The sequence below is a fragment of the Ursus maritimus genome, unplaced genomic scaffold, assembly GCF_017311325.1.
Source record: "Ursus maritimus isolate PB19 unplaced genomic scaffold, ASM1731132v1 scaffold_13, whole genome shotgun sequence".
In the NCBI taxonomy this organism is placed as follows: Eukaryota; Metazoa; Chordata; class Mammalia; order Carnivora; family Ursidae; genus Ursus; species Ursus maritimus.
Window position 1 is genome coordinate 18,017,458 of NW_024423675.1, and position 15,797 is coordinate 18,033,254.

At 41.8% G+C, this 15,797-nt stretch overlaps 1 protein-coding gene across 2 annotated transcripts in view; it reads right to left on the reverse strand.

Moving 5' to 3' along the window:
• RTN4IP1 (reticulon 4 interacting protein 1) overlaps positions 1 to 15,797 on the reverse strand; it is a 44,426-nt gene that overhangs the window by 8,414 nt on the left and 20,215 nt on the right. For both annotated transcript variants that reach the window (XM_008704986.2, XM_008704987.2), the window contains exons 5-8: positions 15,330 to 15,378; positions 8,389 to 8,525; positions 4,442 to 4,625; positions 52 to 144 (exon numbers count right to left, since the gene is read on the reverse strand). In XM_008704986.2, the coding sequence (XP_008703208.1) occupies positions 52 to 144; positions 4,442 to 4,625; positions 8,389 to 8,525; positions 15,330 to 15,378 (463 nt within the window). The remainder of the gene's footprint in view (positions 1 to 51; positions 145 to 4,441; positions 4,626 to 8,388; positions 8,526 to 15,329; positions 15,379 to 15,797) is intronic.

The window sequence follows — 15,797 nt, forward strand, 5'->3', positions numbered from 1 at the left end:
GGTGGCCAAGATTCCAGGGGATGCTCTAGCAATCTGAGGGGCCGCACTTACCTTCCCCTCATCCACCAGTTTCGCAATGTCATCTAGATACACACCACTGGCCATGAAAAAGGCCCAGCGATAATGGACTCCTTGCCAGAAATGCTAAAAAGAAGAAAACACATTCAAATATGGGAAAGGATAAAAATCTCACTGAATACAAATTTAGGGGACAAGTATTTTTCTGGATGACTAAGACAGACAAACCGATTTCCTATTCATTATGAATCAAGGAGCTGTACGCCCAACACCTCAGCACAGGGACCAACAGAGAGTGGGTGCTCCATTGTGTTTAATAAATTAATGAATGAACAAAGGTATAACAAAGGTATAATCACGTGAACTTAGAATTTTTTTACCAAATTGTGAATGACGAGCAAATAAGCATAGGAAAGCTGTCCTTAAAATGAGCGTCTAAATAGTCTCACACACTCAATTTCTTCCCTAGGAGAAATTAGAGGTGAGACCTCTAGGCTTTCTCTCCTAGGGTTTTAATGAAGCTCAGAGGGACCACAGAAGAACTTTTTTTTTTTTTTTTAAAGATTTTGTTTATTTATTCGACAGAGATAGAGACAGCCAGCGAGAGAGGGAACACAAGCAGGGGGAGTGGGAGAGGAAGAAGCAGGCTCATAGCGGAGGAGCCTGATGTGGGCTCGATCCCATAACGCCGGGATCACGCCCTGAGCCGAAGGCAGACACTGAACGACTGCGCCACCCAGGCGCCCCCAGAAGAGCTTTTAAACCTAATTCAAGAAGGCTTAGGGGGCAGTACAGCACCAAAATATGATCTTAGACAAGAAATCCAATCACAGATTTTTTTTTTTTCCCCTAGAATAGAGTAGCTTTAAGGGCAAAACACAGTGTAAAGTTCTTATGCATCATGGTTGGGTCTTCGTCCTACAGTTATAACAAGTCCCAAGCCACCAAATCTACTATGGGATAATATGTCCCCAAATAAAAATAAGCAAAAATCTACCAAGAGGGTTCAGGACCACTTTACTGCCATACCCACTTTTTTTTTTTTTTTTAAAGATTTTATTTATTTATTCGACAGAGATAGAGACAGGCAGTGAGAGAGGGAACACAAGCAGGGGGAGTGGGAGAGGAAGAAGCAGGCTCATAGCGGAGGAGCCTGATGTGGGGCTCGATCCCGTAACGCCGGGATCACGCCCTGAGCCGAAGGCAGACGCTTAACCGCTGTGCCACCCAGGCGCCCCTGCCATACCCACTTTTAATTGACAGTTTTTCTGTCAAACGTAGGGTAGGCCATTATCAAAACAACTGAACTGCGGTTCTCTAGGATACATACCTCAGTGACCTGCCCAACTAAACTTCACCAGATGGGAGCTGTCCAGAGGTAGTATGCGGTTAGCCAGTACCAGGCGGCCTGCCTCCCTGCACCTGCCTGTCTCACAATCCCTCAGCGTGCTTGTCAAGGGCATTAAGTGGTCAAGTGCAATGGAACTGCCCTGCTGCTCTAGCTCAGGCACTTAACAGCTGTGTTGTTGAGGTCAAGCCACCTCTTGCAGCCAGTTTCCTGGCCTGAAGAATGGTGATACCACTACCTTGCTCACAGGGTTGCTGGAAGGATTAAATGAGAATGAATGCAAAGTGCCTAATACATAGAAAGTATCATCCGTATAAATATTTATACTCATTATTCAATAGATACTTACCTAGTGCTGAAAGCAAACTTTATTGAGGAAAGGTTGGGGCCATAGCAAATCGGAGTTTCAGACTATAGACAGACAAACCAAGCTGCTGTCTGGGCAGAGCTTTGCAATGACTGTGTCAGGAATGGCTTACTGGTTTGGATGCGTGACCCTGTAATTTATTATCTAACCTGGAACAATTCTAAGAGTTAAATGAGTCATCATTGATAATTATGCCAGGACCACAGCTGCAAACAGAGCCAATCTCACCCTAGAATAGGTATGAGGAGGTTGAGTGCCCTCAGCCCTCAGGGTAGTAAGGCAGAGCCTGGGCTGGCATAAGTCTCCAGGTAGTTTGCTCTTGGCCCAAAACGGCCTCAACATCTATTCAAACATGAACAATTTTCTATGGGTGTCATAGCATGAAAGAAGTTGGGGAGCACTGCTCTGGGCAAATGAAGTTAAAAAACAAAAGGAAAAAAAGCACCATTTGAAGGCACTGAGGCGTCCCAAGCTTACAGCAGGCCCGGTTAATTACAATCACAAAAGATCTGTCCGTGTACTTCTCCCTAAGGCCCAGCCTCAGACAATTAAAACATTCTGGTTACTGTTTAGGGTTTTAAAGAAAAGAACAGCAATGGTCAAAAATGCCATGTCTATAATTCTTTATAGCATGTTGCCCTGTAAAGTGAAACTTTCTGGTTGGCAACAGCAGAATTTTTATACTCTGCTCTAAAGGGCCTGTGTATTTTTTCCAGGCCATTACAGGAGAAAGTAAGCCAAAGCAGGCAGGAGTCTGGAGCATTACAATGAGGCTTTAACTGTGCACATTCGCAGAAAGACATCAGAAACTACTTAAAAGGTTTTCACATGAGATTACCACTATCCTCTTTCAAGTAGGAGGAAAGAGAAGATGCCTGTTTTACTCTCAGAGGACAACTCAGAAGGTTACCTTGTAAGAGGTCTCACTGAAGTACAAACTGTGAAATCTTAAAGAAAAGTTAAACTTATATTTTGAAGCACTTGGAAAGCCTGGGTTTTCCGAAAAGAGAAAGAAGAGACAAAGGACAGCTAAGACTTCTTTCTCCACCCCAAAGGACCCTGTGGACACTGTTTCCGGTTGCCGCCTGAATCAGATGAAAATAAAGAACTACGAGTACAGGGCCTGGTTTGTTCACCACTAGTAACATGCACACTTCCTAAGAATGGAGTATGGTCGCCACTGTCACGGCCCGCTGAGTATGTAGTTAGCTCAGGGAATTCAAGAGGCCAAAGTCCTAAATTTCACACTCAAAAAAGTCCCAAATATAATTTCTAGAAGCAGCAGCTAATCACTGAGCCATTCATTCCATACGTACGGGTCAGTGTTGGTTAGCTTGGCATAATGACTCATGACCTTTTCACCCACTGAGGAAACATCCACCGTCTTTTTCCGGAGTGTGAGGTATTTTGTCTAATTAAAAAAATTGAATTTATCTTTTTTTTTTTTTTTTGCCTATCACTTATACCATTTTAACATTAATAGATTTCAAGCCAATGATCTAGGATTACCAAGAGTGGATAACATGAAATATCTAAGCCTGTCCCCACCGGGAGGACAACAGGCGGTGGTGTTAAGTAGAGAGCTCACACGCAGGCTCTGCCGTCAGCCCTGCGGCTATGGCTGCCGTGCGCTCGTCCTGGGGCCCACCACACACTGCCTTTGTTCGGCTGGGCGATGTAGCTTCTTATGGCTCTGGTAACAGTAGCCCCAGTTAGCAGAGCAGGCAGACTAATTCAGTCTCAGAAATGCCCAGAATGCCATCAACAGCTAGAGTATCTGATTCACATGGGATGTGCGGTGTTAGGACAAGTTGATATAATTCTAGAAAAAACATGATGGTTCTATTTGCCTTTGTGGTCTTTCTAAAGTAAGAACACAATTTCCTTCAAGTATCTGAAATTCAAAAAATGCCCATGGACCTCTACAGGTCTGAAGGCCCCGGGCTAGAAATCACCGGCATATTCCAATACTACTACCATGAAAACCACCAGCTCTATACTGTCTTAATAAAGCTTCCACCCTCACATAGAAGAGCCTGTGTGTGTTAAGACTGGTGAAACAGAGGGGCGACTGGGTGGCTCAGTCGTTAAGCGTCTGCCTTTGGCTCAGGGCGTGATCCTGGAGTCCTGGGATCGAGCCCCGCATCGGGCTCCTCTGCTGGGAGCCTGCTTCTTCCTCTCCCACTGCCCCTGCCTGTGTTCCCTCTCTCGCTGGCTGTCTCTCTCTCTGCTAAATAAATAAAATCTTTAAAAAAAAAAAAAAAAGAAAAGAAAAGACTGGTGAAACAGAGAGAAGACCATCAGCGATAGGCAAGAAGGACGCAGAGGGTATATCTGATGGAATCAAGAAAGGTAACTGCTAATAATAAAGTTGAACATTTAGCAAGTTTTATGTACTAGGCATAATACCAAATTCTTTACATGGATTACCTCATCTAATCCGTACAACCTGCAGTAAGGAAGATATCCTATTAGTTTCATCTTATACATAAAGATATTGGGGTTTAGTGACATTAAGTAACCTGCAAGTTACACAGCTATTAAGTGGAGACCAGAATTTGAATCTGGTCAGTGTGGGACTCCAGAGTCCACACTGCTGTCACTGTGCCATGCTGCCTCCGAGACAAAAGAAACTGACTAGGTGGAAACCAATTTCCAGAAGCAGGAGGCACCTGCTTGCTCTCACCAACCAAGCCTCTCCTCCCTACCTTCAATGCCTTAGAACCCACGGTGACTCCTGTCTGCAGCATGCCATCTGCGATGCCCAATCGGTCCATGTTCAGGAGAAAGGGGGTCACCAAAGTCACATATGTGGCTCCTGACCATTTCTTGAGAAAATTTAGAGCCCATGTTTCAGTGGATCCACCAACATTATCAAGAATGAAATCAAACCTGGAGAGATAAAAAAAAACAAATAAAATATCCCTGTCCGTCTTTACATACAGCTCCAATCCCCTTTCCTTCCCATCGAGCCATGGATCGGGTTTATTTCAATGACCGCTCACAAACCACGCTGCACCATGCCATCCAGCAGAGGGGTGGCTGCTTTGACAAAGGAGAAAAGAGCACCCCGAACTCACCCACTCTGGCTTTTCTCCAAAATAGGTCAAATGTGACTCATTTTATGGTCCTAAAATCGTATCATTTTTCTAATACTAATTCTCAACCAAGGGCAATCCTCTCTAATTCTCAACCAAGGGCAATTTTGACCCCCCGGGGACATATTAGGCAATGTCTAGAGACATTTTTAGTTGTCACAATTGCGGGAGGTGGTGGGAAGAAACGACTGGCACCTAGAAGTCAGGGATGATGTTTATACACAGAATAGGTCCTCACAACAAAAAACTGTCTAGTCCAAAATGTCCACAGTTCAGAAACCAAGCTTGCCAAGGTTGAGAAACCCTGACCTAAGCTTTATGGAGAATTGCAAACCTATCCATCCAATATAAGTCAAAGTATTCTTCAGTGCACTTGAATACTTAAAAGAAAAGTATAAAAGCTTTTCACCCATAGAGTGATTTGCTTTTATTCCCTCTGTTACCAGAACTGCTTATAGAAGCATCCTCTTCATCTGGAATTTACTCCTACTTTTTGGCTTCACCCACAGCATCAGGACAACATATAGAGAAATCAGCAATCTGCTCTCAGTCGTCAATTCTGCTCTAACATGCTATGGACTCTTAACCGGTCCTATGGTATCTACAGGAACTGAGACACGCAACTCCTTAAATCTAACCTAAACCTGCTGTAATCACTGCATTCTACTTACAGGTGATAAAACCCAAGAACGCTTTTAAATACTTCCATAAACAAATATCTATTTAGAAAATGCATGCTTATCAGTTAAGCAAGTTAATAAATGAATTTTGTTTTGGTAATTCCTTTTTCCCTTCTAAATTCATGTGGATGAAGTCAAACATCAAAGCTTCTAAAGCCAGCTTTGGCCAAATTTGTGGATCTTGAGCCTGCCTTTCATGGGACCAAACTGAAGAAAGATAAAAACTGAAGGAAAGGAGAACGACATTACTTGATGACTACTCTTCTCATTAGAAAAGAACAGAAAATTATTTTTATGAGTTTGTTTCTACTTCATTCCCAAGTTTTGAGCAAACAAACATGATGATACTTAATTTAAATAGAACTTAGAGGCAGGCAGCCTGGTATTCTAGAACAGACACTGCCTGAAAGAGAGTCCAGACACAGGCTGTAGACTCAGGTCTCCCACTAACGCTTAAGTGGTGTGACCTTGAGCATGCAAAAATTCCTGAGGCCCCTGCCCCTTAGTTTCTCAATGAAAACACGACCAAGTTGAACCGAAGGATTTCAAAGCCCCTTCCTACTGTAAAATTCTAAGATTCACATCTAAAAAGCTGCTATTGGAAAGGAGAAATAAATGTATTCTTTCTTGGATTCAGAGACCAAACTCTAGGAAAAGTTTACAAAGATCAACTAAAATGGTCAAAAATAAATAAAAGTAACAGCCTGGCATCTGCAAGCTAGAGAGATTCCCCTACCAGAAAAGGGTGAGAAAAGCAGCAAGACCATGGCAAGAGAGGCAGAGGGGCAAACTGTAGCATACTTCTGGGGGCCAGCCTGAGTATGCTCCAGATTTCCATCGGTCAGGGTCTCCGTTCTCTGGTGACAAATTCCAGACCTGCATAAAACTTAAGGTAGATAGAGGGGAATGGGTTGCCCTCGGCCTCAGCCTCATGCTGCCATTCCTAGAAGCAGAAGACAGGCGATGAACCGAAACTCCACTATCTAGAAGCCAGCTGTCAGAGGCCCAGAGAGACCGGGGTCCTGATGCACCGGCAGGAAGTAGCTGACGACATCTCTGCAAGGGACAGTGGGATTCCTCAAATATATCAAGCGTGTTCCTGCCACGGGGGCTTTATACTTGCTGTTATCTCGACCTGAACAAGTGCTCTTCTCCTAGATTCCCTCAATCACGCATTAAACAAATTTTTATTGAGCACCTACCGTACATTACTACACTGTTCCAGGTGGAGGCATGCAGCAGGGGACCAAAAAAAAAAAACAACAACCATTCTCCTGGCTTGCCCTGCAAACCTTCTGCTCCAATGCCCCAGAGGCCTTCTTAAACTACCCCCCCCCCGATTTTTTAAAAAGATTTTATTAATTTGTCGGGGGCGGGGGCAGGCAGAGGGAGAAGTAGGCTCCCCGCTGAGCAGGGAGCCCGACGCAGGACTTGATCCCACCTGAGCCGAAGGCAGATGCTTAACTGACTGAGCCACCCAGGTGTCCCTTAAAACTCCTTTTAAAACATCCTCCCGCAATTTTTTTTTTTTCCCCTCTTTTCCCTAGATCAGTGTTCTTGAGAGCACTTACCACGGACACCTCCCTGACTAAAATGGAAGCCCCATGGAAAGGGGCGGGGTGGGGGGTGTGTCTTGCTCAGCATCGCATCTGTACTGCATGTTTGGAACCCTGCCTGCAGGGCAGGTGCCGCAGAGTTGAAGGGATAGGGATTCGCTGGCTGCTGGGGGCTGCGCCGCCACACCACTGCTGGGAGTGGGTACTGCTGGCTAAGAAAGGCTGGGCAGTGTTCTGGGGACTCCCCTTTGTTTTATTTATTTATTTTTTTAAAACCCATGAAAATACAATTGACCCATTAACAGGTTTGAATGGCACAGGACCACTTATACCCAGATTTTTTTTTCAATAAATACAACACATACTGTAAATGTATTTTCTCTTATGATTTTCTTAGTAACATTTTCTTTCCTCTAGAATGCAGTATATAATATATACAATGTACAAAATATGTGTTAATTGACTGATTATGTTATTGGTAAGGCTTCTGGTCAACAGTAGGTTACTTATAATTAAGTGTTGGGAAAGTCAAAAGTTACATGCAGATTTTCGACTACAAGGGGGTCAGTGCCCCCAACCTCCATGCTGTTCTGGGGTCAACTGTATACTTCTATTCAAAGTGGGCAGGAATAACTGGCTTCTGAAAACGAACAGAAAAAGGGAAAACCCTCTGAAAAAGAAGCAATAAAACATCGTTCCAAACACTCCTTAGTCGTGTTCTCAGCTACAGCTCTGTCTTGGCTAGATGAAGACCAGGTTAATAAGCACCCTCTCTGTCTCTGCCCAAAGCATGGTCAGGAACAACAGGGTCTGAATGAATCACTGAGTCTGCTCCTGTTTGGCACGTTAAACCAAACCACAGCCGGCATTCAGATGCACTGAGAACATCCGCAGTGCTCTGATTACCGATATTTCTACTGCCTTTGTTTCTCTGATGCCCTTCTTAGGCCCAAACACTGAAAGCATATTTAATGTGAATCGAGTATTTACATGCACTGCTCTATTTGCTCTTGTGGTGGCAGATGCCACTGAATGGAACACACCTTCCCATTTTGTCTTCGACCTCTTACAAACCAACAAGTGAACTTAAAAATGAACAAAAGACCATGCAAGCAAAATCTTTTCCTCGATACATACCACATCACGTCACTGTGCTGAACATCTGGAATTAAGACAGAAACCACCCCAAATGACTCTTTATGGGGTATTTTCATAGATTCTAAGAGTCCAATGCGATTTCAAAGTCACCAAACCATTCAGACCTGCATGATCAATTGTCCTTGTTCCCACTTCCCAATGTGAACACTGTCCTAATACATACGGTTTTAAAGATTTCAACTGCTCTTCCACATTTCCAGATTTGTAATCAATTACGTCATCTGCCCCGAGCTTCCTTACAAGTTCGCTGGCATCCTGGGAGCAAACTGCCGTCACATCAGCACCCCATGCTTTCATTACCTGTCCAAAAAAAAAGGGGGGGGGGATAGTAGAAAAACCAATTGCATGTTTTAAAAAATAGTTGGCTCCCGTGTATATGTTTTTCAGACTCTCTAGAGAACTCCAAGTGCTTCATCTTACAAGACTACAGGAAGCCACCTGTCAGAGACCTAGTAAAAATTATTAAACTTTGATTCACCAAGAATAAAAACAGGAGATCTTTTAAGCCTCTGTTTACACGACAGGCTCCTCTTCTAGCCCTTCACTTTCTTAGAGTTTATTTGTGGAGGAATCCAGGCCAGGTGACTCACAGTTTCCCACAGTCTGGGATTTCTGATTGCACACTCAGGGGGCAATTCCACAGGCTGCTCGGTCCCCTGTGTTTTCTGTTTCAGTCTCCTTACAAGACTATGGATAGCGTCTAGAAAAAGCGCAGGAGGCACGTAACGCCTGGTTATTGCTCTTAGGGTCTTAGCAGCTGTTTAATGGTGGTTGGAAAACAGTGATATTCTAATTCTTTTTTCATTTGTAGCTGAAATACTTTTATAAGGAAACACCTCTCCTCATAGATTATTTTGCTTATTCGGGTGTACAATTCATATAGGAAAGGCAAGACAAATAATTATTTCCTCTTTACCAGTTCATAAAATAAATTGGTTCCCTATCGTTTTCCAAAAGTGACCATTTTTTTTGTTTTAGATTTTTATTTATTTGTCAGAGAGAGAGAGAGAAAGAGAGTGAGAGAGAGCACGAGTGGGGGAGGGACACAGGGAGAAGCAGGCTCCCCGATGAGCAAAGAGCCGGATGTGGGACTTGATCCCAGGATTGGGATCATGACCTGAGCCAAAGGCAGACACTTAACCAACTGAGCCACCCAGGCATCCCCAAAAGTGACCATTAAAAAAAAAAAAAAATGAACTCATGGATTTAAATTTATTTGAAGGGTTTTAATCCACTATATATTACTATTTTTGAAGCTCAAAGTGTCACATCTTTGAGAATTGCTTCAAGTTGGCTCCTAAGTCTCTAATAGTTTTCTTGCTATTTAATATATTCTAGGCTCATTCTTGTACACTTTGTGCCTTAGATCTAGAATCTACCATTTCTCCAAGAAGTCCCGCATTCTTTTAGTGAGCAATGATATATCGAGAGATAGCTTTACATAAAGTATCTCTTGAGTTCATATTGATACTTCCAATTCAAATTTAAGACTACAAAGCTTTTACTTAACTTCTTTCCTGTTATCTCTGTATCTCCTTCCTTACACACCTAAAATCCTGGCTGTCAAACACACAGGGGATGACAGAATTAAAATATGCTATAAATATCCGTCTGTTCTACTGTAATATAACACACAGAATTGCCTCTGAATAATACTAACATTATTATTAATACTACGGAGCTGATTAATGAAAGCATTAGAATTTTAACTACGCTCTCCCAGTTCTCCCCCACTTTTAATAAACAGTTGTGCTGTACTTACCTCATCAAAGGATATAGCTGTTATACAATGTACTCTCTCTTTCTAAGCCCTTGGTTTTAGCTCTACAGATAAATTTACATTTACCGTTTACCATCAGTCCTTAACGTGATGTCTCTCTAGTCATTTCGGTTTCAGAAGCTCATGTTCTAGTACATTTCTCAGAAACGGAGAAGAACATATTCCCTGGGTTCCTACAAGTTATTAACAGTTCGTATGTGACCTTTATACATGAAGGCCAGTTTTGCTGTATATAGAATTAGTACAGTCTTAGTATACTCTTGCTGGAGGGTCTTGAATATGTTACTCCCATTTTTCCCCCTGGCCTTACGGCACTGCTGTCAAAAAGTCTGATGTCTATCTAATTTTGCTTCTAAGTCACATCATTTTTTTTTTTTAAAGGTGTCCCAAGGATTTTTTTTCTTTCTTTTTCAAGTAGGCTCCACGCCCAGTGTGGAGCCCAACACAGGGCTCGATCTCACGATCCTGAGATCAAAACCTGAGCTGAGATCATTCAACCGACTGAGCCACCCAGAAGCCCCTTTTTCTTTGAAAGCCGGTAGTTTTACTAACCAGGGTTTTCCTTGATATTGCTCAATCTAGGCCCATGTCCTTAGATAAGCGCTGTGGTCATCTAATATGTAGTTTCAAATCATTTAATTTCAGGAAAATAGGGAATTTTCTTGAATTATAGATTTTAGTATTTGTTCTATTCCCTTGTTTTGGTTTTCCTCTTCAGAGCCTCCTACTATCCACATATCAATCTTCTTTCCTGACTTCTGTATTTGGCACTTCCTCTTGAATCTGTTTTTCTTGGTTTCTTTTGTAATTTAAAATTTTTCTACTTATACATTCTATTTCTATTTAGGGCAGCATTATGTGTTCTATTTGCTATTGAATTCCTTCTGGTTTAGTCTTCATTGCTAAATAATTTGTTTACTTTTCCTGAGTTTTTCCGATTCTGTTTTATTTTTTTCATGTCTTGTACACTTTTAATTTTTTAAACTTATTTTGAAATTGTAGGTTACATGTGGGGGTGTCTGGCGGGCACAGCCAGCAAAGCATGTGACTCTTAATCTCAGGGTTGTGAGTTCAAAACCCACATTGGGTGTGGAGCCAACAAAAAAAAAATTAGAAACTGTAAGTTACATTTAATCTGTCTTGTGGGCATGTTTTCTGATGTGTTATCGTCTGTAAATGTTATTCTACTCTGTATTCTCATAATAACTTTGTATGAGATCTAACCTTGATACTGTCCTATTACTGTTTTTATTTTATTACAAAATTTTTGTGTAAAACAGGACACAGAGAAGTGCATGGAATATAAATGTATTACAAAGCAAACAGTATTCCAAGCATTACTTCAGAGTAAGAACTAGAACACGCACCATGCTCCTAAGCATCCTTACTTTCCCTTTCCCAAGCAAAGCTCCTTCACTCCTTTAGAAGTAACACCACCATCTGGACTATTACATGACCCTTTTTGCCGCCACTCCCCTCCTTTAAAAAAAAAAAAAAAAAAGTTTTGCTGTCTAGGTAGGCATCCTTACACACTATTGTTTAGTCTCACCTGTTCTGGAATGTCATTAAATGGAATCATACAGGCTGTCTCTACCTTCGTTCACTAATTATCTGCTCATGAGATTCATGTACCGATTGCGTGCAACTATGGTTTGTTTTCATGACTATACAATATTCCAGTGTAAGAATTTACCACAATTTATGGGGCGCCTGGGTGGCACAGCAGTTAAGTGTCTGCCTTCAGCTCAGGGCGTGATCCCGGCGTTATGGGATCGAGCCCCACATCAGGCTCCTCTGCTATGAGCCTGCTTCTTCCTCTCCCACTCCCCCTGCTTGTGTTCCCTCTCTCGCTGCCTGTCTCTATCTCTGTCGAATAAATAAATAAAATCTTAAAAAAAAAAAAAAAAAAGAATTTACCACAATTTACTTGTCCATTTTACTGCTGACAAACATTTGAGTTGTTTCCACTGGCAGAGGATATCTCTAATTCTGGTACGTATCTTTTGGCAGACACGCATGTTAACTGTGCAATAATTATACGGTATATTCATAAAAGTGGAACTGTTGGGTTGCCATCGGGCAATTCATATTCAGATTTAGTAGATGGTACCAAATGATTTCCCCAAGTGCTTGTACCACTTTACACTCTAACCAACAGGATGTGGTATTTCTCTTTTTCTCCCACCGTCCCTCTTCTTCTTTTCTACCATTTATTTACTCATTAAGCTACACTTGCTCAGTCTCTGGACTAGGCCCTGGCTGTCTCAGTCTGGGCCGCTCTAACAAAATACCGCAGACTGGGTAGCTTATAAACAGGACTGGATTGTCACAGTTCAAGAGCCTGGAAGTCGGAGATCAAGGCATCAGTATGCTCACATTCTGCTGGGAGCCCTCTTCCTGATTCATAGCCACTGCCTTCTGTGTCCTCAACATGGTGGAAAGGCTATGAAGCTCTGTTGGACACTTTTGTAAGGGCGTTGATGTCATTCATGAGGGCAGAGCCCTCATGACCTAATCACCTGCCAAAGGCTCTCCTAATCCCATCACATTGGGCATTAGGACTTCAACACAGTTTAGGAGGGAGACAAACATTTAGAACATAGCAGTATCTAATGATGAATTAAAAAGAAGTCAAGGTGTGCATGCATCCCCTAGGAGTCCTCTCTCCTTGTCCCTAATTTAGTTAGCAGGTAAATGGAAAACTCCAGCACTATCTGGGTCCTCAAAAGATCCGAAACGGGGTCTGGGTGGGAGATCATAGCACCCAAAGTCTCCCTCCTGGAAAGTGATGTGGCAGAGCCTCTGAGTATGCTCACTAGGCCCATATTGAGAAAGGGCCTATCCCTGCATATTGAGGGAGGCTTAATCAAGCTCCCTTCTCCAGAAGTCAGTTAAACATTCAACCATAATGGGAATGGCCATTAGGTACCATCCTGTTCCTGGAAGCTCAGGGCACTATTTTGTTTTCTTCTGTTTGAGACAGAATTCATATAAAAACTTAAAATTCAACATTTCATCAGTTTTGAAGTATACAATTCATTATGCACATCACAAAGTTGTGCAACCACCACCACCACCGTCTAATTCTAGAATATTTTCCTCACCTCAAAAATAGACCCCGTGCCCATTAAGCAGTCATTCACCCTTTCTTTCTACCCCAACGCCTGACAATCGCTTTTGTCTCTATGGGTCTGCTTCTTCTAGACAGGATATAAATGGGATCATACAAAATGTGACCTGTTGTGTCTGGATTCTTTCACTCAGCATGTTTCGAAGGTTACTCAATGGGGTATCACGCATCAGAACTTCATTCTTTTTCATGGCTGAATAAGATTTCACTAATGCATAAACCATATTTTGTTCATTCATCAGTTGACAGACATCAGGGTAGCTTCCACTCGTTGGCTACCAGGAACATGGATGCTGCTATGAACATCTGTGTACCAGTTTTTGTCTGAACAGGTTTTCATTTCTGCCAGGCATATACCTATGAATGAAATTGCCAAGTCATACGGCAATCCTATGTTTACATTTTCAGGAACTGCCAGACTGTTTTCCACAGCAGCTGCTGCAGCATTTTACATTCCCACTAGCGAGGACGAGGGTTTCAGTTTCTCTATGTCCTGGTCAACACCAGGTTTTAATAGCCATCCTAGTAGGTGTGAAGTGGTACCTCACTATGGGTTCGATTTGCATTTCCCTAATGACTGATGATGCTGAGTATCCTTCCATGGGCTTACTCTCCATTTGTATATTTTCTCTGAATAAAGTCTATTCGAGTCCTTTGCTAAATTTTAATTGGGTTGTCTTTTGTTGAGTTGTAAGAATTCTTACATATTCTGGGTATTTTTTTTTAATTTTAATGTTTTTTTATTATGTTAGTCACCATACAGTACATCCCTCGATGATTCATTAGTTGCGTGTAACACCCAGTGCACCATGCAATACGTGCCCTCCTTACTATCCATCACCAGTCTACCCCACCCCCCTCCCCTCTGAAGCCCTCAGTTTGTTTCTCATAGTCCATAGTCTCTCATGCTCCAATATTCTGGGTATTATACCCCTACTAGAGAAATGATTTGCTAAGATTTGCTCCCTGTGTTGTCTTTTTCCTTTCTTGATGGTGTCTTTTGATGCACAAAACCTTTTAATTTTGAGGAAGTTCAATTTATCTGCTCATTTACTTCTTTTGCTTGTGCTTTTGGTAATATACCTAAAAATCTGTTGCCAAATCCAAGGTCATGAAGATTTACTCTTGTTTTCTTCTAAAAGTTTGATAGTTCTAGCTCTTATATTTAGGTCTTTGACCCAGGCTGATTTAGTCTTCACGTATGATGTGAGGTAGGGGTCCAACGTCATTCTTGTGCATGTGGATATCTAGTTGTTTCAGTGCCATCAATTAAATTAAAAAGACTACTCTTTTCCCTATTTAATGGTCATGTCATCCTAGTTAAAAATCAACTGGCCAGGGGCGCCTGGGTGGCACAGCGGTTAAGCGTCTGCCTTCGGCTCAGGGCGTGATCCCGGCATTATGGGATCGAGCCCCACATCAGGCTCCTCCGCTGTGAGCCTGCTTCTTCCTCTCCCACTCCCCCTGCTTGTGTTCCCTCTCTCGCTGGCTGTCTCTATCTCTGTCGAATAAATAAATAAAATATTAAAAAAAAAAAAAATCAACTGGCCAGAGATGTATGGTTTTATTTCTGGATGCTCAATTCTATTTCATCGATCTATGTTTATCTTTATGCCAGTATCACATTGTTTTGATTACTGCAGTTTTATATTAAGTTTTAAGATCAAGAAATGTGCATCCTCCAACTTTGTCCTTTTTAAAGACTGTTTGTCAATTTGGGGTCTCCTGCAATTCCATATGCATTTTAGAATCAGCTTGTTCATTTATGCCAAAAAGGCAATTGTCATTTTGATAAGTTTGCCCTGAATCTGTAGATCACTTTGGGGGAACAGTGCCATCTTTACAGCATTTTGGCTACTGCATTTCTATATACGTTTTAGAATCAGCTTATTCATTTCTACCAAACTGCAAACTTCCATCCACCTGCACTGTCCCCACCCTTCCTAAAAGCCTTCCTACATTTGTTACGGAGGACGTCCACAAACTAGCTCATTTATTAAACCACTAAAAAGGTTAAGGCTTCCTTCTATGTTAGGAAATTTCCTTTTTAGAAGAGCAAGCTGAAATTACAATGAATTTACTGAACCTACCTTTCTCTCAGCTTTTAAGAAAAAATAATTTATAATATGTGAGTTTATAAATTCATGGAAATACTTTCTAGTCACAAGATTAAAAAAAAAAACAACTGTCTTACCTGAATAGCAAAAGTACCAACTCCGCCCGAGGCACCCAAGATTAAAACACTGCAATGCAAAAGAAACTACAATTAATGAAAATATTAGGTCAACATAACCGGATAAATGACCAAGAGGTTTTCAACATAAGCTGGCTCAAAGATAAATAATCCCAAAAGCAAATAATCATTCACCTTCCTAAGATTATATTACACAAGGATTTTCATTTTAGGTTCGCCAAGAATCTATAAATGCTTAAACATTCTATGAACTCTTTACCAAGAATACCAAGTACCAAAAATACCAACATATCGCATTTTTTTTTTAAGTCGCACAGACGGTTCTTGGTAACATCTGCCTTACAATTTTTCCAGGCTAAAATTACCATAGCTTTCTCTATAGGAGGGAGCTTTGGGGTCCTTTTCATTCCGTTACAGTAGATTCAGTAGCTCTCTAAGAAAAATCACATTCCCAGCCACATTCCTGCC